Source organism: Polyodon spathula, chromosome 2, assembly GCF_017654505.1.
Source record: "Polyodon spathula isolate WHYD16114869_AA chromosome 2, ASM1765450v1, whole genome shotgun sequence".
Classification (NCBI taxonomy): Eukaryota; Metazoa; Chordata; class Actinopteri; order Acipenseriformes; family Polyodontidae; genus Polyodon; species Polyodon spathula.
This window is the reverse complement of record NC_054535.1, coordinates 39,212,035-39,235,368: the sequence shown is the minus strand read 5'-3', so window position 1 is coordinate 39,235,368 and position 23,334 is coordinate 39,212,035. Positions and strand designations below refer to the sequence as shown.

The window sequence follows — 23,334 nt, the reverse complement described above, 5'->3', positions numbered from 1 at the left end:
ATCCGAACAGATGTGCAGCCTGTTGGAGCGTTGGCTATATAGAGCAGTCCTCAGCAAGACTTCACTGTCGCATGCTTGCACCTGCAAAAAAAGGGGTTTTCTTTACAGCAAGTAACGTGCAATACGTTTAAAATAGTCCTGTATATTATTATTATTATTATTATTATTATTATTATTATTATTATTATTATTATTATTATTATTATTTATTATTATTATTATTATTATTATTATTAACCATAAAGCTACCATTCCCCAATTTTGTCATGCGTGAATATTGAATTTCCCCAGGCAACGACAGGTACTTCAGCTAGTCCACTATAAAGCACAGTCTATTTAATTCTGACAGGAAGGGAAAAAAAAAACCTGTTTAAGGAAGGGTTGTGTATGCATACATTTGAGCAACCAACAGTCTGGAGTCACCTAGTGTAAAGCAGTGGCACTACACTGTCTAAATGTAAGTTACTTCTAATTTAGCCCACATGAATATTGAATACATCTGTTTTCTCAGTACATGTTTCCAAGCTATAAGGTGGGGGGTGGGGGGGGTGGGGGGCAAAGCCATGAACCATGAACCATGACAACAAAGATCCTCAGGGCCCATATACGAAGCTTGGAAGAATATTTGTGGGCATTGTTTTTCTCAAAGAAGGGTTCCATCATCAAGACAGTGTATAAAGCAGCATTTTCATATGCAATACACTTTTTCATTTTTTTTTTTAAATTTTGTTTTAGCAATGCTGTTTAAAACATGCTTTTTATAACTACTGTACCCTATATGATTACCTGAATGAAAAGGTTTCGAATGATAATTACCCCGAACCACACGGCTACGAACACATTGCAGGAATTTGTGTGTTGTTTGATTTCAACAGCTCATCTGCCTCTTTGCATTGCAAGAACACCTGGTATTGTAAATAGGAGGCATTCAAGTGCCAGTTAATCTTAAGCCTCTCTACTTTTTCTTCTCAGGTTTCATCATTGGTCATCTTGCATCTTACTAATAAATTCCCTTGACTGTTTAGCCAGTGTATCAATTTATTTTAAACCCTAATATGCTGTTGTTTTATTTTTTTTTGCATGGAAACTTTTTGTACAAGTTCTGCTAGCTTTACAGACCAGCTTCTGGCAGCTTGTGTTGATAAGTAAACATGTGTTGTTTTGAAAGGAGAGACAGCAATGCCAAGTGTGCAAGTTATGAGGTAGTCTTTCCATCTACCCATCCCCATTGTTTTCACAAAATGGGTGGTTACTCCCAGCCCTTCACCTAAATCGTTGTTTAATTCTAAACCTGGATGTATAATGAGTCAATTGCTACTAGTTATTTTATTTTATATGACCCTGTGTACCTACCAGCCTTTGATGTAGGTTACTTTTGTATTTGTATTTAATACCCGGATTCCGACTGCAAAACCAGCCAGTGAGTTATCGCAGAGCAGTCTCATTACCTTGTTCTGTTTGAACAATTTCCATATTTTGTTTACAACACTAATCCCCACCCAGAATTATATTTGTACGCAATATGTACTCTGTTTTATCCTGTTGCTAAAAATGTTATCTTGCCTCGAATTTGGTATGGAAGCATATTTTCTATCCAGGGCTGTGTGAGACAGTGTAAAATACACTTCTTTTCCTATTGAATGATGTATTTCTGATAGGTCATTTTAAGCCACAGAGATCATGTATTTTCCCCATTTTATCATGTATAAATTCAGAACTAATTGTACAGCTATGGCCAAAGGTTTTGCATTATCCTATAGAATGAACTAAGCTTGCCCCATAAAGTCAAATGAAACCTGCTGAATAATGTTACATTAACATACTGAATATACTTAATGAAAAACTGACAAAAGTTGATATTGTTTTCATGTTGTAGGTTCTCTTTTTACATGATGTTAAATAAAAAAGCTAAATTATGTTCATATGGGTTTTTTTTTTTGTTGTTGTTATTTTGTATTGTCTCAATCCTAAAATTCTAGATGATGCAAAGCTTTTGGCCATAGCTGTACAGTCATATTCTTCGATTTGGTTCATATATGGTAAACCATACGAACAAATAATTATCACTTCTATTTCTCTCTTTTCCTTCTGAAGTTCTTACTACTTCTTACATAGTAGTAAGAAGTTATACAAAGTCTGTTTTAATATAAATGTGCAGTGTAGACAAAATCTTTTTTTTTTCCTAATCGCCATTCTAACAGCACTAGTAGACAATATCTGCTCATTAACTGTAAGTGTGTTTTTTCTCCAGCACATTGTCAACCCAATGCCAAATTAAGAAAAACTGAAAAACACTCTTTTTGTAGGTTATTTCATATATTGGATCGTTATTGTTGTGTTACCTGTTTAACAACATCAGCAAATAATCCTTGCACTATCAGTGCACTAGCGCGGCCATTGTGAAAAGGTATTTGAAACAGACTTCAAAGTTATAGAGTGTAAAAAGTTGTCAGGGTGTTAACAGTGAAAAGACGAATTACAAGTACGTTTTTTTTAAAGCATTCTAGCAACACGTGGAGACGTGTACTGCTGTATTTTTCGGACCCCTGCTACTCTTTAAAGAAAAGGCTATGTTCAGCCAAGTATTATAGTAGTGAAAACCATAATATATGCAGTGGCAACATTTTTATGGAGAAAAGACTGAAGTCAGCAAAACACTGAATGATTATAATCAATAAAGAGGATGAAACAATCAATTTATTTGACATTTTCTTGTTAATTGCTTGTGCGCCGTGGATCAAAGATTTTGACACAAGTAATTCTTGGTATTCTAAACTCTACTGTTTCATATAGCATGTATTTTCAATGCAAACATACACTTGATTACACTTTTATTATCCTCGGTATAACCAATTTACTTTTGTATTCAATTCAAATGTTATTTTCATTTCCAGTCTTCAGTTATAGTTGTTTACAATGCATCAATATTCCGTACTGTAAAATCTCTTTTAAAGGCTTTTTGTGTTTGTTATCTGTTATAGAAATAGAAAAGATAGCCGGACACGTTTTATAGGATTTTATTAATAATCTTATATTTAACTAAATAAAAGCAAGTATTTGTTTTAAGAACATTTTTAATGCTTGTTTGTGTCATTCCTGCATTCCCTTGCAGAATTCCTGATGATTAGTTAAAAATCAGTCCATATTTCTTCATAATCTGGTTAAGACCTCACCGTAAACTAAAACTAATATTCAATGGGCATTTGTCTGTCAATGTGTCATTGTCCTTGGGTTATAGTGTATTTAATAGCATTTGATCAAAAACTAAAAATAATTTTGCGATTACAAGGCCATATGGCACTGGACTCTAATTGCAGTTTCTCAACAAAAAAAAAAATGGTATTGCAGTCTTGTATAGTAAGACTGAGCATTGCAGTAGTTCATTTTTAAGTGGCTATTCCAGTCACATACTGAATGTACAGTGAGTGTGACCTGTTGCTTCTCAATTCTCTGTCGTATATAAAACCGAGTCATTCCATCTGCTGGAACAAATTACTTGGTTGAAAAGTTGATTTATAATACATCTCGTTCTAAAAACCCATCTTCAGCCAAGAATTGTAAAAATAACCATTCTAAAGACTAGTCAGACAATAAATTGATAGTGTGATAGAGCTGGAGATGGGTGTTTTTTTCTACAGGAGAACCACAGTAATCGCACACTCGCTAATCTTGAGGTTGTCTGCCTGTCTTTTGTAATTACAGCTGCAGTATTGAAATATGAAAACAATGTAATGAATATTCGACAGTTCAACTGTTCTCCCCATCCCTATTGGCTTCCCAACTTCATGGATGTTTTCACTTGGTCTTTGCCATTTGTTGGAGAGAAGGGTAAGTAAATATATTTGTGTACAGTAAATTTCGTCTATCCTCAAGAAGAAAAAAGTCAGAGAGTCAAATGAAGATAACAATCCTAACACTGTTTTAGAGAAGTTTTTGCTTAGTTACTGGTAATACTTTCGAAAAAAAAAAAAAGAAAAATATCTACAATGGCTAATGTCATGTGAATGTTAGATATTAAAAGTTTAAACACACATAAAGGCAAATACTTGTTGTCTTCAATAAGCTCTTTTCTTTTACTCCCTCATATTTGTATGTTTAATGTTTTGAGTGTTTTTTATTACAATCGCTCAAATATTGTGTTTTTGTTTTTTAATAAGTCTGTGTTACAGAGCAGTTAAAGGTGTTAATCAAACAGGCAAGCCTGCCCGGGCATACTATATACTGCATACAAATACGTCTTTTAACCTTTTAACCTTTCCCAGAACACATTTAACAAACAACACTGTGTACTGATGGGTTTCAAGAAGAGTAATGGCAAGGACTGTGATACTAGAAATAAATTGATAATTGTGTTCTGAGAAAGGTTAAAAGACCCTGGGCACAGCTATATATCATTTTAAAAAGAGTAAGAGAATAGTCCTGTTAATGGGTGCTTATTTTCAGTATTACACAATTACCTGGAGCTTGTTTCAGGGGAGTTCAATTCAGATGCAAGTTAATGCTTGAAGCATATACTTGTATCGTAATGGTTTTCTAGTATTTGAACCGAGAAACTTTTATAGGGCAGAAATGCTCTTCTCTTTGAACAGTTACACACTATTCCTTCTAGATTTGGTGTACTTGATCTACTGTATGCAGTAATTAAAACCCCTATATTTCCCAACCTGTCTCTCAATCGTTTTTTCATTTTCTTTTTACAGTGACAGAGATGTTGGTGAATGTTCTAAGCATCTGTTCCAGTGATGAGCTCACAACTGATGAAGAGATTGATGGTAAGAACATGCAGTGTGTTCATGAAAACACTAAAAATGTTCAGCATGATAGAAAATGTTACGGTAGCAAGATATTTAAGAAAAGTAAAGGGTACATTAAGACATCTAATACTGAAATGGGTATCTTTCTTTACAACACCTGCTCTTGATCTCCGTTCAACCAAAGGTACAGCATTCAATTTCTTTCCACTGGGTTTCCAGCAGATCACTCCCTTTTGCATTCATAGTTGCCATAAAAACCATTCCCATGACTTAAACTCACATACTCCCTATGTAGACACTGAGCAGTGTCATTTCCATTTGTATACCATGCTGATGTTAATGCCACAATGTGTCCAGTAAATTAATAATATTGCGTCATACAGGATGGGGGACAAGCAATATGTGTATGTATTATGTATTTCTGATTCTGTCTGCTTGTTCTAAGGGTGTTATATACTAGTCATTATCGTGACTTTATCACATTGTTTGGCACCTTAAACATTGTCTTCTAGTGCAGGAAAAGGAATTGATCAGACAACATAGTTCAGGAAAACAGGGCGGTAACTGTATATATATTTTTCCAAAGTAAATACAAAATAACCAAACAAAAAACCTAACTCCAATTTGGAGCACCAACTGGACTTGATTTTAGCCCTAGCTGACAACCAGACAGATAAGCCATTTACCGATTTACAAAACAGTTCATTTGTTTAACACATTGTTTTTAACCAGACTGGTACTCACACGCAATCTCCTTGGGTGGGTCTCTGTTTAGGTCTCAGTCTTAACACTGACCTAGCTCAAACATTTTCACCTGCTTATATGCACGTCAGTTACCGTCAAATGAGACCCATTAGGAAACCCTATGCATATTTATGCTCAGCCATTTTCTACCGAGCAGAGTTCTGGGAAATATAATCTCGTTCCCCAGACTTAAAAACCTGGACTAGATTACTTTTAATGCCAAAGGTACAGGCTATGCATTAATTGCAGCCCTGTGTATCTTCCCACCACTATTTTCCCGAACCATTGTACCACAGGGGGTATTAGACACTGTTCATGGCTTAAACCAGTATTTCATCTCAGAACAAGCTGTAGGAGGTTTAACAGGTCCATATCATTCCTCCTTCATACTGTCATTACAGCTTCATATACGCCACCTGTTACTTTTGCTTATTTGGCAGTATTATTGAACTCCCCACCTCGCTGGAAGGCAGATGTCTCTGTGGTGTTTTAACATTCCTGTTTGTTGTGCCTCAGTGGGGGGCTGTTCAATACTTCTTATCAGTAGGATACATTTACACTCTCTATAGACAGGATGAGAAACCTAATTGATTTTCATTGCCCATTCCTGTAAAAAAAAAAAAAAAAAAAGTCAAACCTGTTCAGTTAAAAGGAACTCTTCATCTTGCTCCCTGTGTGACATCTCCTTTATTCTTCTCGCAGTGTGTCTGATACACCCCAGTACATCAAATAATATCTTGAGCACATGCCTGCAAGGGACTTGTGTTAGTTATACCGCATGACATGACCGAAATGTGAAAGCTTGGTATACAAGATGATTAACCAGGCTTGCATTTAAAGTGGAATTTCTTAATTACTACAGGTTCTGAGTTTTAAGGGATGTTTAAAGCACATCTCTGAATTGAAAACAGTGGCCCCTATTGACAAACTCATGTGTTGTGTAAAGATTTGTTTTTCTTTAATTGACCAAACCATGTTATAGGACAGCTGTGTGGTCCAGTGGTTAAAGAAATGGGCTTGTACCAGGAGGTCCCCAGTTCAAATCCCAGCCCAGCCACTAACTTATTGTCTGACCCTGAGCAAGTCACTTCACCTCCTTGTGCTCCGTCTTTCAAGTGAGATGTTGTTGTAAGTGAATCTGCAACTGATGCATAGTCACACACCCTAGTTTCGTATCTTGTAAAGCACTTTGAGATGGTGGTCAACTATGAAAGGTGCTATATAAAAAAGAAAAGAAAAAGCTAACTTCTGGGTGTGGTAGAATATCAGCATGAGTAGAATTGAATGTTTACTAGTGTGTATAACCCATACACATACAGTGGTTTGCAGAAGTATTCACCCCCTGCCATTAATGTCACATTTTGTTGAATTACAAATAATGAGTGCACAGTTTTTCAAACACTTTTTAAAAAAAAATGTATTCAGAGTTGTAGTGGTTAAACTGAACACTGTTATGTGAGGAGGAGGTTAAATGTCAGCAAAATGGACAAAATGAAATTTACTGGTTGCATAAGTATTCAGCCCCCTAAGTCAGTACTTGAGAGAAGCACCTTTTGCAACAATTACTGCTGTGAGTCTTTTTGGATAGGTCTCTACTAGCTTTGCACAGTAAGGTGGTGAAACATTAATTCTTTCCTTGTTCAACCAGTACAGTGTGGCTTTTGCTTTGGGTCTTTGTCCTGCTGAAATGTGAATTTCCTCCCCAGCTGGCTGTCTCAAACAGGTTTTCCTCAAAGATTTGCCTATACTTTGCATCATCCATTTTCCTGACAAGCTTCCCAGTCCCTGCTGAAGAGAAGCATCCCCATAACATGATGCTGCCACCACCATGCTTGACAGTTGGGATGGTTTTGGGTGATGTGCTGTTGGGCTTGCACAGTAAGCTTGGAATTTAGACCGAAAAGTTTAATTTTTGTCTCGTCTGACCACAAAACCTTTTTCCACATGTCTGCAGTATATCTACAGCAAACTCCATACGTGCTTTAAGATGAGGCTTTTTGAATATTGGCTTCTTTCTTGCCACCCATCCATACAGACCAGCTTTGTGCAGGGACTGGCTTGTCCTTGTAAATAATCCAGGACAAAGTAAATACCAATACAAAAAATAAAAAACAGTTCCTTTCTTGCCCGGTAGTGTCTGGTTGATGTTATGCATCTTATGTTGTTATGCAACAGTTCTTAATGATGGACTTCACTGTGCTGAGAGGGATAATCAGCACCTTTGAAATTTTCTTGTACCCTTCTACGCTCTGTGCCTCTCTACCACTTTATCCCTGACTTGTTTCAAAAGCTCCTTGGTCTTCATGGTTGCTTTGTTGGATCACTATGTGAGTTGCAGCTTGAAAGTCTTTATATAGCTGAGGGGAAATTATCTACAAGTTAAACCACTTTGAGTACACACAGGCTGAAACCATTTCACTGATTTTGTAACCTTTCAAATCATTTGCACCTGAGCTGATTTAGGGCTACAGTAGCAAATGGATTGAATACTTATGCAACTGAGATTAATCTGTTTTTCTCTGTAAATCTTACTTATTTATATTCTGTATGCATTTTTTAACTTTGTCAATGTGGAGTAGTTTGTGTAGATTCTACACGTAAATTCTAATTTGAAAACATCATGGAGTACACTCAGGTGCCAACAAAATATGAAAACTTTGCAGGGGGGTGAATACTTCTTCAAACCACTGTATATAGTGTTTTATTATTAGTACAAATAAAAATGCAGCTATATTAGTTACCAACCTTTATTTAGTCCAGTGTCAATTTCATTGAAAGGGAAAAAGGTTGATGAAGAGAATACAAGTAAGGGGCTGAGGTAAATGGCCGATTGTGATGCCACTGTTTTGAATGGCTTTGTAGTCTAATGGAATTACAGTGGCTTGCGAAAGTATTGACCCCCCTTGGCATTTTTCCTATTTTGTTGCCTTACAACCTGGAATTAAAATTGATTTTTATTTTGATTTCATGTAATGGACATACACAAAATAGTCCAAATTGGTGAAGTTAAGTGAAAAAAATAACTTGTTTAAAAAAATTCTAAAAAATAAATAACGGAAAAGTGGTGCGTGCATATGTATTCACCCCCTTTGCTATTAAGCCTCTAAATAAAATCTGGTGCAACCAATTACCATTAAGTGTCACATGATCTGTCACATAATCTCAGTATATATACACCTGTTCTGAAAGGCCCCAGAGTCTGCAACACCACTAAGCAAGGGGCTCCACCAAGCAAGCGGCACCATGAAGACCAGGGAGCTCTCCAAACAGGTCAGGGGCAAAGTTGTGGAGAAGTACAGATCAGGGTTGGGTTATAAAAAAATATCTGAAACTTTGAACATCCCACGGAGCACCATTAAAGCCATTATTAAAAAATGGAAAGAATATGGCACCACAACAAACCTGGCAAGAGAGGGCCTCCCACCAAAACTCACAGACCAGGCAAGGAGGGTATTAATCAGAGAGGCAACAAAGAGACCAAAGATAACCCTGAAGAAGCTGCAAAGCTCCACAGCGGAGATTGGAGTATCTGTCCATAGGACCACTTTACACTCCACAGAGCTGGGCTTTACGGAAGAGTGGCCAGAAAAAAGCCATTGCTTAAAGAAAAAAATAAGCAAACACGTTTGGTGTTCGCCAAAAGGCATGTGGGAGACTCCCCAAACATATGGAAGAAGGTACTCTGGTCAGATGAGACTAAAATTGAGCTTTTTGGCCATCAAGGAAAACCTGGAGCAAACCCAACACCTCTCATCACCCCGAGAACACCATCCCCACAGTGAAGCATGGTGGTGGCAGCATCATGCTGTGGGGATGTTTTTCATCAGCAGGGACTGGGAAACTGGTCAGAATTGAAGGAATGATGGATGGTGCTAAATACATGGAAATTCTTGAGGGAAACCTGTTTCAGTCTTCCAGAGATTTGAGACTGGGACGGAGGTTCACCTTCCAGCAGGACAATGACCCTAAGCATACTGCTAAAGCAACACTCGAGTGGTTTAAGGGGAAACATTTAAATGTCTTGGAATGGCCTAGTCAAAGCCCAGACCTCAATTCAATTGAGAATCTGTGGTATGACTTAAAGATTGCTGTACAGCAGCGGAACCCATCCAACTTGAAGGAGCTGGAGCAGTTTTGCCTTGAAGAATAGGCAAAATTCCCAGTGGCTAGATGTGCCAAGCTTATAGATACATACCCCAAGAGACTTGGAGCTGTAATTGCTGCAAAAGGTGGCTCTACAAAGTACTGACTTTGGGGGGTGTGAATACTTATGCACACTCAAGTTTTCTGTTTTTTTGTCTTATTTCTTGTTTGTTTCACAATAAAAAATATTTTGCATCTTCAAAGTGGTAGGCATGTTGTGTAAATCAAATGATACAAACCCCCAAAAAATCCATTTTTATTCCAGGTTGTAAGGAAACGAAATAGGGAAAATGCCAAGGGGGGGGTCAATACATTTGCAAGCCACTGTACCTCAGGTATGATATTTTTAAAGGAGGTGATGCCAGACGTGTTGTTTTGGAGAATACACCATGGTAAAAACTAAGTGGCAAAGCTGAATACACCTGATTTAAAAAATAATAATCATGCCTGACCTTAATATTAATGTGAAATCCACCCACCTGAAAATGGTTTGTATCAGATGTATATGAGGTCACATTAAGATTAGATGTTCTATTTAATTGATTCATCTTGATAAAAAAAAACATTAAAGCACTGTCACACAGAGGGAGCAAGATTAAGATATTTTGTGCCATAGCACCATATAAGCTGTAATAAAATGTTCATAAAAAACATTTTTTAAATAAGAGTCAAAGCTTTGTGAACAGCAGGGCTTCTCAACCCTGGTCCTGGGGACCTCCTGTGTCTTCTGGTTCTCATTCCAACTGAGCTCTCAATTACTTAACTAAGCCCTCAATTTAACTAATAATTTGCTTAATTAGTCTTTTTTAAACAGTTGCAGATTTCAAGTTAGCTGTAACATTTTAAATCAGCTTTTTTGGAGCTGAGGACAATTAAAAAGGTCTAATTTAAAGTGGGTGATTTCGAAGGCGATTGGTTACACCTGAGCTAATTTAGGATTGCTATCACAAAGGGGCTGGACACTTATCCAAACAAGCTATTTCAGTTTTTATTTTTAATACATTTTCTACAAGTTTCTAGAATATTTTTTTCACTTGGAAGTTGTGGGGTAGGATGTGTAGATAAGTGAAAAAAAAAACTATTTTAATGCAAAGTGACAAAAAATTACGTAAAATTAATTTTAAAATTACGGTTGCTTTTCACAACAAAACTCTCCCTCCGAATAGCATCCTATATATATCCGTTTATATATATCAATATATATATATATATCACACACAAAAAGACATTTACTTTTTCTGTAAATGAAAAAGGTTGAATATTCCAGTGTCGAAAAAAAAACTCTTGTGTTTTTTTTGAGAACACATGTTTGAACCGATTTGTACAAAGCTGGCCTTGTTGCCAAAGGTCCAAGATCATTCCAGGTTTTCATTCCAATAAGACCATATATTAAAACAGAAAAGTTGGTGTGATTATTAATAATAATAATAATAATAATAATAATAATAATAATAATAATAATAATATTATTATTATTATTATTATTATTATTATTATTATTATTATTATTTTTATGAATGTGGCCTTGCGAGCATAGCACTCAATTGTGAGGGAGTTTTACCAAAGGAAAATTAATGAAGAAACTTGAGTGATTGATTTTACCTGTTATGTGCAGTAATAAAGTTTAAAACGTAATATGTTCGTGGCCTGGTTGGAGCCTAGCCCTGGAATGGAGTGACCTATTGCATAGTGCAGGAACAGGGAACAGTCATGACTTTAATTGAACTCAGATGCATACAAACAAAAAAAGGTTTGAAATCCATATTCATTGTATTTACTGGAGACTGTCAAAGCTAGCCTTTATTTGAGGGTACAATTTGCCAGCTATTCAGATGCTAGGCCCCAAGCAGAAATCCCCAATTGACTTCAGTTGTTCAATGTCAACAGTATTAATTGAACCCCAGAGTATACTGTTGAAAGTAAAATCCGTCGTTCGTAAGCTGTAAATAAATTACATCAAACATAAAGGGATAGTGTATATCATCTGCATGTCGCTAATATTAATTTCATACCTGTTTTAATATTCTGACGTATTCCTGTTTTTTATCATTATTTGCCAATCTTGTTTACTATTCCAATATGCTTCCCAACATCAGAAGCACTTGTTTGCTTGAATAATTAGTAAGCATTACAAACAACAAACACCATTTTAAAGGTAGTGTATATGGTGTTTACGAAACATGTTTGTAGCCAAATCTGCACATTCATATAGTACTGGATTAAAGTATAAATAAACTATACAATACTTTTATAGTAACTACAAAGCTGTTAAAAAAGCAATTATTATGTGATTTGGGGTTCCCTATCTCCTAACACCATTCCCATTGCTCAGTATCTAATCTGCTAATATTTCATTGCATTGTTTTCTTATGTTTCCTGTGCTTGTTTATTTTCTTTATCGTTCAGTGTCTCTGATCTAATTTGTTTCTTTTCTATTTTGCAGAGTAAATTTTAAGCATTGCATTTTTTTCCCATTGGTCTTCTTTTGCTTTATTATTTTATTTTTTCCTTTCTCATTTCTTCAACCCTCCATTGATCTCTCTGTGTCTTATTCTCTTCTGGGGTTTTCTTGAGAAGAACAGCTTATTTATGGCCAGAAGAAAGGTACAAACCTAATGAAATGAAACTTAACAATGAAATATTGTGCTTGGGTGGTGTGTTTTTTGTTTTTTTCTATGAAAGCTCATGGTATTGTAACCATATTAATCAAAACTAAAAGCATTAATTCACTTATTCCAAATAGAATGCAATATTGGTACGAAAGCTTACCCAAATGGATCATGAATGACCAGATACTGGTAATTACTTTAAATTGTTGAGACAGACAGAAAAATAGATGGGAAGTGATAGTCGGTTATGCAGAGGTAATACAATTAGATACAGATTGATTTATACTTCTGTAAATTATTACATTCTTATTTTTATACCATGGCTAATCTTATTATGCTTGATAGCATCTAGGCAGTTTTTATCAAGGCTGTAGCATTGCCTTCTCTCATAAGACCCTTTTCATTTTTTTGTAGACTTTTTTTTAGCACTTGGAATCATTTTGGGATCACTTGGGAATCTACAGTGGTAGAGGAAACCCAGAATTGATATGACACACCAGGGTCCAGACCTGACAGAACCTCTCTCTGCAGGTTTCTGTCACACTCATATCTGTACATCAATTGTCATCATTGATCCACTCTCATAATCACCCAGAACATAGACCACAATGACCAGGTCACAAACTTGTGTTCATTAAAGAAAAAAATGTATACGTTAGGAACTTTGATTTATGATTAATTATTATTTTCTTTTTTTTTTTTTTTATAGGATACCTATATAATAAGTTTAACAGTGCCAAAGTACAGTTGTAAAATGTAATATTCTTAATCTGGATTTGTGTCAGTATACTCATAATGGTATTGCATTTAAAGTAAGAATTTAGTCTCAAGGGTTTTTTCCCCCTCAGCTTCACTCCTCTGTAAATATAAATTGTATTTTCTTTTATACAATAGTATATATGGCCAAATGTTCTTTGACTCCCAGAACAATTAGGCAAACGAAATGGAGTTTGCATGCCCATTTGCAAAAGGACCCATTAGCAATTGTTAATTGTCATAATGCATGTGTGACAACAACACTGTGTTTTTTTTAGTACAATAAAGGACACACCCAAGGGATATATGGAAGCCTTTATTTTTAACTTTTCTCGCTCATGTGCATGTATACACTATGAGGTCTCAGTAACTAGAAGCAATCACATTTGTGTAATGATATTGATATGCACAAATACAACAGAATGCACATGTAAAAAGTGTGGTAGTGATTTTACCAGAAGTATAGCTTCATGTAAACACTGGCAACTCATATGAATGACCATCTTGAGAGACGGTTCTTTTAAACCAAGACCCTTTTTATTCCCTGTAAACCATTAAAGATGGCTACTAGACTTCTTGTAAGAATGTATTTATAATTTGAAATTAGGAACAATGCAGCCTTGTAGTTATGGCTGAGGGCCAAGAAATTCTGCTTTAGAATCCAGTTTGTGCTCTGGCTTTCTGTGTGACCTGGGAATTTCAATGTGGAGTCTCAGTTGGGGCACAGAGGGAAACTAAAGAGGTTACAAAGAGGAAACAAAATAGCAGCGGCACTAACCACATGTACTTTTTGCTGCACTTATTATAATTAGCAGAGAGCAAAGAGTTCTCCAAACAAAGCAACTGTAGGCAGCCACTGAAGTTGGAGAAAGTTCAATTTAACATTTTCAACACTGTAACACTGTTTTGAGGTCTAGGAAAAATAACTCCAGTGACATCCTGTATATATGTCTAGGAAAGATAATTCCACTCAATACAGGAGACCAGTAAACTGATGTTAACTGGTCAAATATAAGCATTGTGTTACTTAGGGGATGATCTGTTCAACCAGTACCACCATTGGGGGGAAAAAAATATAAATAAATAAAAACAGCATTTGAAGCACTGGGAAAACTCCCTGGGTGGTATTAGCCATCTGTGATAGAGTTGATACAATCCAGATTCCCTGGTACTCTAAAAAATCTATCAAAGGCTTATCCACTCCATAGTGCCGAAAGAGTTAATAAGGCTGGAGGTACGGTAGCAATGATCTGCCCTTTTCACAAGAGTAAAGGGTTTTCCTTAGAAATGGAAGGCACTTGTTAACAAAATTGGTGCCAAGCTGGTGGCATTTCATTTGGAAATGCATTACTGTAAAATGAGCTAATTCTGCTTACTCAGAAAAGCTAGAGCGCCCTGCTATTTAATAATTTGAATGAAACACAAGGTTATGCACTCACAGCATAGTTTTGAGAAAGGCCATATCTGCCGATTTGTATTGAGTTACACAAAACTGCAGTGTCTCTGGGCTCCCAGTCCTCAGTCCTTATGTTCTTTGTACTGGCTGTCTCATTAGGTTTAAAATGAAAGAAAATATTAACGTTAATAAAACAAGCACAAATGTCCAATGATAGCATTTTTGAAATTTTAGTTTTAGTTTTTTTTTTTAAAGCTAATGTCACTTTAGAAATACTTCAATGGTGACAAGATAAATTATTATTAATAAACCTCATTGAATGGCTCAGCCAGTCAGGTTCTGTTATTCTATGGCAGAGGCTCTCTAAACCTAACTGGACTTTAGAATCTTAAAACCTGGTCACTTTATACAATATTTAAATGCTGTAAATCCTCAGCCGTTCCTATTTATTTATTTATTTATTTTTTGGTTAGAATTCCTAGATTATTATATTTCTCAGCTGCACATTTAATTCTTCACTTTGTTGGTAAGATAAATTAACATGGTGATATATAACTGTCTCTTGTTAGGTATTGTTTTTATTCCTCTCTTTCTCATATTATTTTCTATTAGCTGAATTTATTATACACGACTGGAATATCAGATAAAGGGTGGGCGGACAGTTCACCTTATAGTCATCTCATCAGTGACACCTTTCTAAACCTAATAGGGGTTCTTATAGCACCCTACATTAAGCAGTCAGGGTCTCTAATGATTACAAGATTATGTTTTCCGCGCTTCTCACATATAGGAGCTTTCCTTAAATAACCCAACTGTCATTTTGCTTTTTACTTTGCATAATCTGTTTTGCATATTGATTTACATAAAGTTTTAACCTTTGTGGGGTCAAGTGAATGTCTAGCTTTCAGATTTAAATGTCGTGCTTCGCAACTCTGTGAATATTCTTTTTTTTTTAATCCATTAAAAAAAGATTTGATACACAAGAGATTTGATACACTGGAACATTTACGAGCAAGAGGCAGCCATTAGGCCACGTAAGTTTGTCCGGATCCTAGTAGCTGAGCTACAAAACTTTGTAAAGTCGGGTATTAAAGGATCCAAGCGATACTGCCTCAAAAACATAATTAGATCACCCATTCCATACCTTCACCACTGTGTGATGAAGTGTCTCCACTTAATTTCCAACTGTATCCTCTGGTGCTGGTTTCTGTACTGAACTTAAAGTATTGCTCTCGGTTAACTTCAGTTAAGCCCTCGGATTAGTATGGTTACTTTTTGTTTAAAACTCTTCAGGTCCCGTTGGTACAGAGGTGACCAGAACTCTTAAGTGCAGTCTCACCAGTGCATTATACAAATGTATTATACCCTTCTGTTCTTTACTCGAATGTATTTAAATTTAACAAAGAAAATGTATTCAGTAGTTATACAATAGTTAGTGAGTAAGTAGCGGCGTTCCGAAAAAATATTGCGTTACATGTCCCCACGTGCTGCTACAACTGTTTAAATAACATACCTGTCATTTTTCTTTTCATTGTTAACATCCTGACAACTTTTTACTCTTAAAGCTTTAAATTCTGTTTCAAAACTCTTTTCATAATGTCCACTCTTTTGCACTGATAGTGTATGGATTGTTGTCCACATTGTCAAAACCAGAACACTTATGTTTTTTGTTTGTTTGTTTGTTTTTTTTCCTGCAGTGATTTAGAGGCCAGATCTCAAACCCCAGTGCACTAGAGCAGACATTTTGAAAAGAGCTTTGAAACAGACTTTAAAGTTATAAGTGTAAAAAGTTGTCAGGATGTTAATAATGAAAAAAAAATGACAGATACTTTATTTAAACAATTGTAGCAACATGTGGGGACGTATAACACAATATTTTTCAGAAACCCTCTGCTTACTATTAGTGCATTTGCTCTGCAAGAGAAAGTTTAACATATTCTTCATGTGTTTATTTATTCAAATGTAGGCTCTTAAGCTCATATTTACCTCTCTATGTATGTTATTGAAAATCAGCAGACCAAACAGGCAAAAGCATTATTGTTGAAGTGATAAAAGACAAATGTATAATCCAAATTCACAGTCTAAGGTATTTTATTATTATTATTATTATTATTATTATTATTATTATTATTATTATTATTTTAATTGCATAGCACAGAAAAAAAAATACTTTTTTTCACTCCTTTTAGGTGCTACTGCATCTGCCCGCAAAGAGGTCATTAGAAACAAGATCAGAGCCATAGGAAAGATGGCGAGGGTATTTTCTGTCCTCAGGTAAGTATCTTTTTTTTTATCAGTTCCATACCAGGGCGTCTAAAAGTTGTGATTGTAAAATTGGGACTTCACAGGAAATGAACTAGGCCAAAAACACCCCAAAATCTGGCACAAATTGGCAGTCATTTTCAAGTACTCTCATAAAGAGGCTAAGGATTAAATGGGCATGGAGACTGAGCTGCTGCAAGAGTGGTTAAGATGGTTACTAAGAGAGTATGAAATATTTGTCTTAACAGATACAATCTTTTCATTATCGGGTAGTCATTAGTACAATAAGGGATATATTCAGTCAAAACTACTCCACTGCTTCCAGATATAAGAACTGCCATACCATTACATTTGCAAAAATGTCAAGTATTTAACATTAAATAGACCCTTCATTCAAAAGATAAGTATACCAGATCTCTGAGAAGTTGGATTAAACATCAGCTTTGAACAGGAAAATAACTTTGATCCCATTGAATTTGTGGTATTAACAGAACAATAATCTTGTATTAATAACCAGGATTTTATTAATAACAGGGATAACAGACATTGTTCAGATTTCCTTCCTTCAGGGACAAAGTAAGTTCTAATTATTTGTAGCAAAATGTTTTTTAGGTTTGGATAAAAGCAGTACCAGTACAACATTTTTGGATATACTGTGCTGCATAATTTATTCTCAAGGTCCTTGGTATGGTATCCACTCCTAACATGTGGTTTGTGTATTTCCCTTCATGTGCAAATGTGTTTCTTTCTTTATATTGATTGGTCTGTTTCCCCACACAGAGAAGAGAGTGAGAGTGTGCTTACTCTGAAAGGACTGACACCAACCGGGATGCTTCCCAGTGGTGTGCTGTCAGGTGGAAAGGAAAATCTGCAAAATGGTAAGCAAGCATGCACAAGCCATCACTGTTAGCGTACATTATATATTGACCATAGAGAACATTAACAGCTCACATATTATGTAGACAAATATTGTAGGGTACTGAATTGGAACTTGTACTTCTGTTTTCCATGAGATCCTTGTCTGTACAATGTTGTGTGTGCTTTAAACAATGTAAAACTTGTTGTGTTATTGCTGTTGCTTCATCTTTTACAATGTGTTTTTTGTTTTTTTTGTTTTGTTTAACTTTTTCAATATATGGGATATTCTGCAGTAAAGAGTAATATATTTCAGTGCCACAAAAAATTGCATGTTGATGAAGAAAATGCTGTATTGTTCTTCAGAGATTAATGCACCCCTTCTAAATCTCTAGCCAATCGGAGTGTTCTCTCAAACCACGAAGGTGCATAATAGAGCATTTATAAACAGGACTCTTTTTTCAACCCATGAGTGGCGATCCTACAGTATTGACGACCATCATTTGTTGCCACCACCTACCAAATGGCATTGCTTTGCTGGGAATACTTTTTGAACAGCAGCATTGTAAAGTAGCCTATTGGTTTTATAACCTCTCTGTATGGAAGCATCTATCCATACTGTAACATACAGAAGATGCAAAAACAGTTTTGCTTTGGTATTTCTTCACTGGAATTACCCCAATGTTAATTTAGTAATATATATATATATATATATATATTATATTATATATATATATATATATATATATATATATATATACTAAATATAGACCATTAGGGCTTAATGGTATTGTTCTGAATACACTTTCAGGCTTTTTTTTTTTCTCCCGCTGCAGTCTCTTCGTTGTCTGAAACTCTCTTTCTATCTCCTTCTTCTTTTCTTCTTTCTCTCAGAAGCTTCAGGTATTATCATTGCGCAAGTATTCTGTGAAAGACGTGTTTGTGACACAGAAGCAGCATTCACCCCACCCATAGTGAATATCAGATTCAGCTGTCATTCTATCTCCTTTACATCACAGAACAATCTTTTGTTTTTACTTTTTTTTTTTTTTCACTTCAGTACCTTTCAAAGGTCAGGGAAACGGCTCAATCAGGAATTTTCATGTATTGTAAACTGTGTGTGAAAGGGGATACCAGAAATCAACTTTTTGTCATTAACAAAAAAAAGGACAGAAATCTAACCAATGTCACTCCTTTTCTATAATCAAAATGCATTTTGTTCAAGTAAGGATCGTGCATGTTTTGAGAAAGAACATCACTTGCTCATATACTCTGTGTACAGCACTGCAAGCCTGCATGTTAATTAGGATGCACAAGGCTCAAGTGTGGGTCTCGCAGCAGTCCGTATCACCCTCATTCAGTGGCTGTGTAGCTGTTTGGCAAATTAAGAATTCAGTAAGCAACTGGAAAGATTAGCCATTTAATAATTAACACTAAGAAATTGTCTTCCTGGATTTGTTTTCTTTTCTATTGCATTTCATCTTGCACATAAGTATTTCCCCCCCAGGGTTATCAAGCTCTTTTTTTAACATGAATATGACCTACTCTAAAAAAAATACTTTTAGTTGTCTGAAATATCTTACAATGTTATACATAAAATCCATTTAAATATTTCAAAAGTGAGTGATATTATTCTGATTCCTGTTTTAAACATTTCTGGAGTCATAACAGATACCACAAAGCATCTCAGCTGAAAAGGACAATTTTGTTCCTGTCACTATGTTGTGCTTTACTCATCAGCATTAGTAGTTGTTGTTGTTGTTGTGTTGTTGTTTGTTTGTTTGTTTGTTTGTTTGTTTGTTTTTATATAATTTGATCTTCAACATGCTCTTGATGGAGAATAAACTGTAGAATAAATATTGAAGTGTTTTATTTAAATCATGTGCTTCATCTACTTTCTAAGTGAGAATGAGGTCTCCGAAATGGTAGCTGTCAAACAATAGGTGATAGGGCTGGTAATGCAGTGCTATTGTAACACGTACAATTCTGTCCTTAAAAATATGAATATTGTCTCCAGTGTAGTGATACAAAGCAATTTTGTTCTTCGAATATACAAGTTGATCAGATTTTATACTCTAATCCTATGTTTTATACATTGCTGAATGTCATTATAATTACAGTATTTTAAAATTACATTACCAGCCCGTAATTGTATTTTATGTGTAGAATTAAGTTCTTGTTGAAAAGTCCCTTTGGTAGACAGGTAAAGCATTCTAGTAAACCAGGAGGATGTAAGATGGCATCAGGCTTTAACCTGGTAAATAAATACAGCACTGTCACCTGTATTCTACTATTACTTGCTTTCTTCCATTGCTGCTTCATAACAAAACGCCTTCTGGTATCTACTTCCTCTATATGATGTATCTTAGTTTAATGGCATTCAATCTTGCTTTAACTGTGTCACAGAGTATGAATTCTACTGTTATTTAAACCTCAAAATAGCAAAGTTCCCATCAGAATGTATACCATTGTGCATTCTTATTTGACAACGTCTCCATTCTAACCCAGCCTGTTTTTATTAACTGAGCTGTCTACAGAGCACCATACAGTATTTTAGAAATAAAACAATCACTTTTTTTCCTTCATACTAACATTCATGTGTGTCCTGCTATCACAATACCAGGAACAACATTTAGTTTGCATTAGCTGCTTTGCTACTCATTGATTTGTTCACAGAATTGAAATCTGCTCACTTTTCTCATTCATTTTGCAACCCCTTTCTTCTCTTCAGCTACTATTGAGGCTATTGAGGCTGATGAAGGTAAATAGGCCAGTCCCCCTTTCTGTTGCTTTTGCAATAGACAAGGGCCCTGCTGGATTTATTCATTTTGCCATAGCTTGTGTAGAGTGTGTGGGTGTTGGGCTAACAAACTGTGTGTAGTATTAACCACAATATGCTTGGTTTAAAGGGGAGCAATCTTCATATCATAGTGAAGCCAACACACATGCATAGATGTAATGTACATTCTGTTTGTAAAACCTCACCAGTGACAACTAATCTTTCAGTAATCTTTATCCGTATAACGCTATGCTGTAAAGGATAAAGATAACGCATAGTACAGTTCATTGATTTCACTGCTACACGGGCTAGGCATTAGCATGACGGTACTAAGTTTGAAATGACATGCGCATCACATTCGATTCAGTGATCTTTTGTGAGATGCAAAAGTCTAGATTAGAAACCATGTACAGTAGTGAGCCTTCATGAATGCAGATCTGCAAAAAGCCTTGCTGTGCAGTTTATATTGCATGAGAGCATTATAAGTCTTAAAATGGTATACCATGAAGCCCATTCAACTTTATGTAGGAATGTGTGGCTTAATTCTGTTATAGTCATTACTGCTTTAATAGCATGTCACATTATAGGGTGCTTGAAGGAAACTTTACATAAATTGTTCCCCTTTAAAACAATTTAATATCTGCAGTGGTACTTTGTTCTTGCAATATATGTGTTTGTATTGTTTTAAAATACAACATCTTTTTTGTATTTAGTTGTGCAAAAAAAAAAAAAAGACGATTCTGTTGTCTTAAATTATAAGTATTATTAAAAAAAACAGTGAAGCAAGAACAAGAACAACTGTTTAATAAATAGCAGTTGACTTACTGCTATTTATGTTGGAATTGCTGAAGAATTCCTTCTAAATGGATTCTAATCTACAGTGTGCATCTGTGTTTAAACTTTTTGCTTTTCTCTGTGATTTCTGTTACTCTGCTGTGTTGTGTTATTAATGTGAGCTGCTAATAACCTGTGTCTGACCTGCAAACTACAGCAACACACTGCCAAACATCCAAAGCTGAAAGATTAGTGGAATTCAAATTATACAGCATTATCAGACTGGAATTATTTAGAAAACCACGTAATAAACTTTCATTTTATTAGTGAGTTGCTGCATGGTTCAAGCAGGCAAAACAAACACATACTCTGTACTATATATCTGTTTTGTTTCAATTATCTCTCAAAATACTACACTGAGACATTGATTTGCACATCTTAATTATATTTGAGAAGCTCTCGTTAAACTCCCCAATAAAAAGCACTCTACTGAAATTAACCTTTCACTCTACATTGTAGAGTCTATACAAATACAAAAGTTATCTGCTTCTGATACACCCAGTTGATCAACATATAAAATTTAATCTAATGATGCTTTATTTTCTGGAATGTAATAATATCCCCATGTTCAAGGCTAAGTATATCAGAAGCTGACAGTTTTCAGCGTGGAGTGCAGGATGCAACCTTAGCCTGGACATCGTCAGTTCTAGTCCAGGTTATTCCTTTGCCGACCAAGGATGGGCGCTTCCAAGGGGTGACGAAAATTGGCCGAGCGCCGCCCGGGGGGAGGGAGGGCTAGGTCTGGCCGGGCCCCTGCGCGCTTGCCTGTAAGCTGCCCAGGGCTGCGTTGTCCTCCGACGCTGTAGCTCTGGGGGTGGCTGCATGGTGAGTCTGCAGTGTGTAAAGAAGCGGGTGGCTAACTGCACACGCTTTGGAGGACGGCATGTGTTCGCCTTTGCACCTCACGAGACAGCACAGAGGTGGTAGTGGTGAGCTGAGCCTAAAAATAATTGGACACTACTAAAATTGAAGAGAAAACAATAAAAATTATTGGTGACTACTACATTAAAAAACAAACAACAAAAAAGCAGCTGACAGTTTTTTGATCTCACTGCAATGAGTGTAATTCATATATCGCTATATATAATTCAAATATGAATTCAAATGAGGACCTCCTTATATTCTGATACAAAACACTTGTTGCTGTACACATGCCCTGTTTAAAATGAACACATTTATAAAAATGCATTTTTATGCCATAGGTCTAGTCTATGCCAAGTAAAGTGTAGATTACGGGTGTGTTTACAAATGAATTATTTTCATATCTGCATATCGTATGAAGATAGTTTGCCAATACCATGTAAATCCCAATGGAATTGAAACCTTTCTAGTACTTCTTTATGAAGCTTGCCTTTGATCTGTCAGCCATGCACTGTTTCCATGCTCTGTATTGCCATTCTTTCATTTCTGGAGGGCCAGAATGTAAGGACCAGGGTAAAAGCGTGATAAGATACTTGAATATTTCTTAGTCAATACTGAGGGGTAGGTGTACTAAGGTGGGCCAGTCACAGCACTAACATACCGCAATTTGCATTTTCGTTGTGACACTTAGCAAAGTATACATTTTGTCGTATGTGCTTAGAGAAAATATGTTAATGAAAAAGCCACAATATACCAATTAAAATATTTTAAATATTGCCTGTGTCATCTTAGCGAGATCTCTAGCATTTTGAGGGTCGTGTGGCATTTTTTCGAATAATTGAATGAAAGGCAGTTTAATCCCATCAGATTCTAAGGTGGGGCCCCAACCTTCACCCACAAAAAGCTTTTCTTAATCATACAGTAGCCCCTCGCTAAACCAGACATGCTTGTCCGGCGTGTCAGGTTTTATTAAAATGCATTTAAATCGCACACACATACATTTATAGTGCTCAATGTATTTCAAATGTATCAATCATTGCACTGAAATAACATTATGAAAAAAAAAAAAAAAATCTGTACAGTAGTAAAATCAAATGAATACCTATATTTTTACTTTAGCCTGTAGGCTACCAGTAACACAAAATAAATCATGCTACTGCACATTGTACACATTGGTGTACAATGTGAGCAAAAGATTATTTTAAATTGAAACTAAATGATTTTAGCTTATTATTTATTTATTTTTACTTGGCCTACTTAATAGCCTAAGTTATGATATTTACAAGAGGATAGTCAATTTTAATTGATACAAATTTCAAGGGACCAGCAACAAACTTTGCA

The 23,334-nt window shown here is 35.7% G+C and overlaps 1 protein-coding gene across 3 annotated transcripts in view; it reads left to right on the top strand.

Annotated features, from left to right (window-relative positions):
- The window catches only part of LOC121296291 (serine/threonine-protein phosphatase 2B catalytic subunit alpha isoform), a 149,194-nt gene that overhangs the window by 123,509 nt on the left and 2,351 nt on the right, over window positions 1-23,334 (top strand). The window contains exons 9-14 of one of the 3 annotated variants that reach the window (XM_041221676.1): window positions 3,703-3,828; window positions 4,701-4,772; window positions 16,592-16,676; window positions 17,445-17,542; window positions 18,414-18,422; window positions 20,251-20,280. In XM_041221676.1, the coding sequence (XP_041077610.1) occupies window positions 3,703-3,828; window positions 4,701-4,772; window positions 16,592-16,676; window positions 17,445-17,542; window positions 18,414-18,422; window positions 20,251-20,280 (420 nt within the window). The remainder of the gene's footprint in view (window positions 1-3,702; window positions 3,829-4,700; window positions 4,773-16,591; window positions 16,677-17,444; window positions 17,543-18,413; window positions 18,423-20,250; window positions 20,281-23,334) is intronic. The other 2 variants (XM_041221684.1, XM_041221694.1) reach the window with 2 other exon arrangements.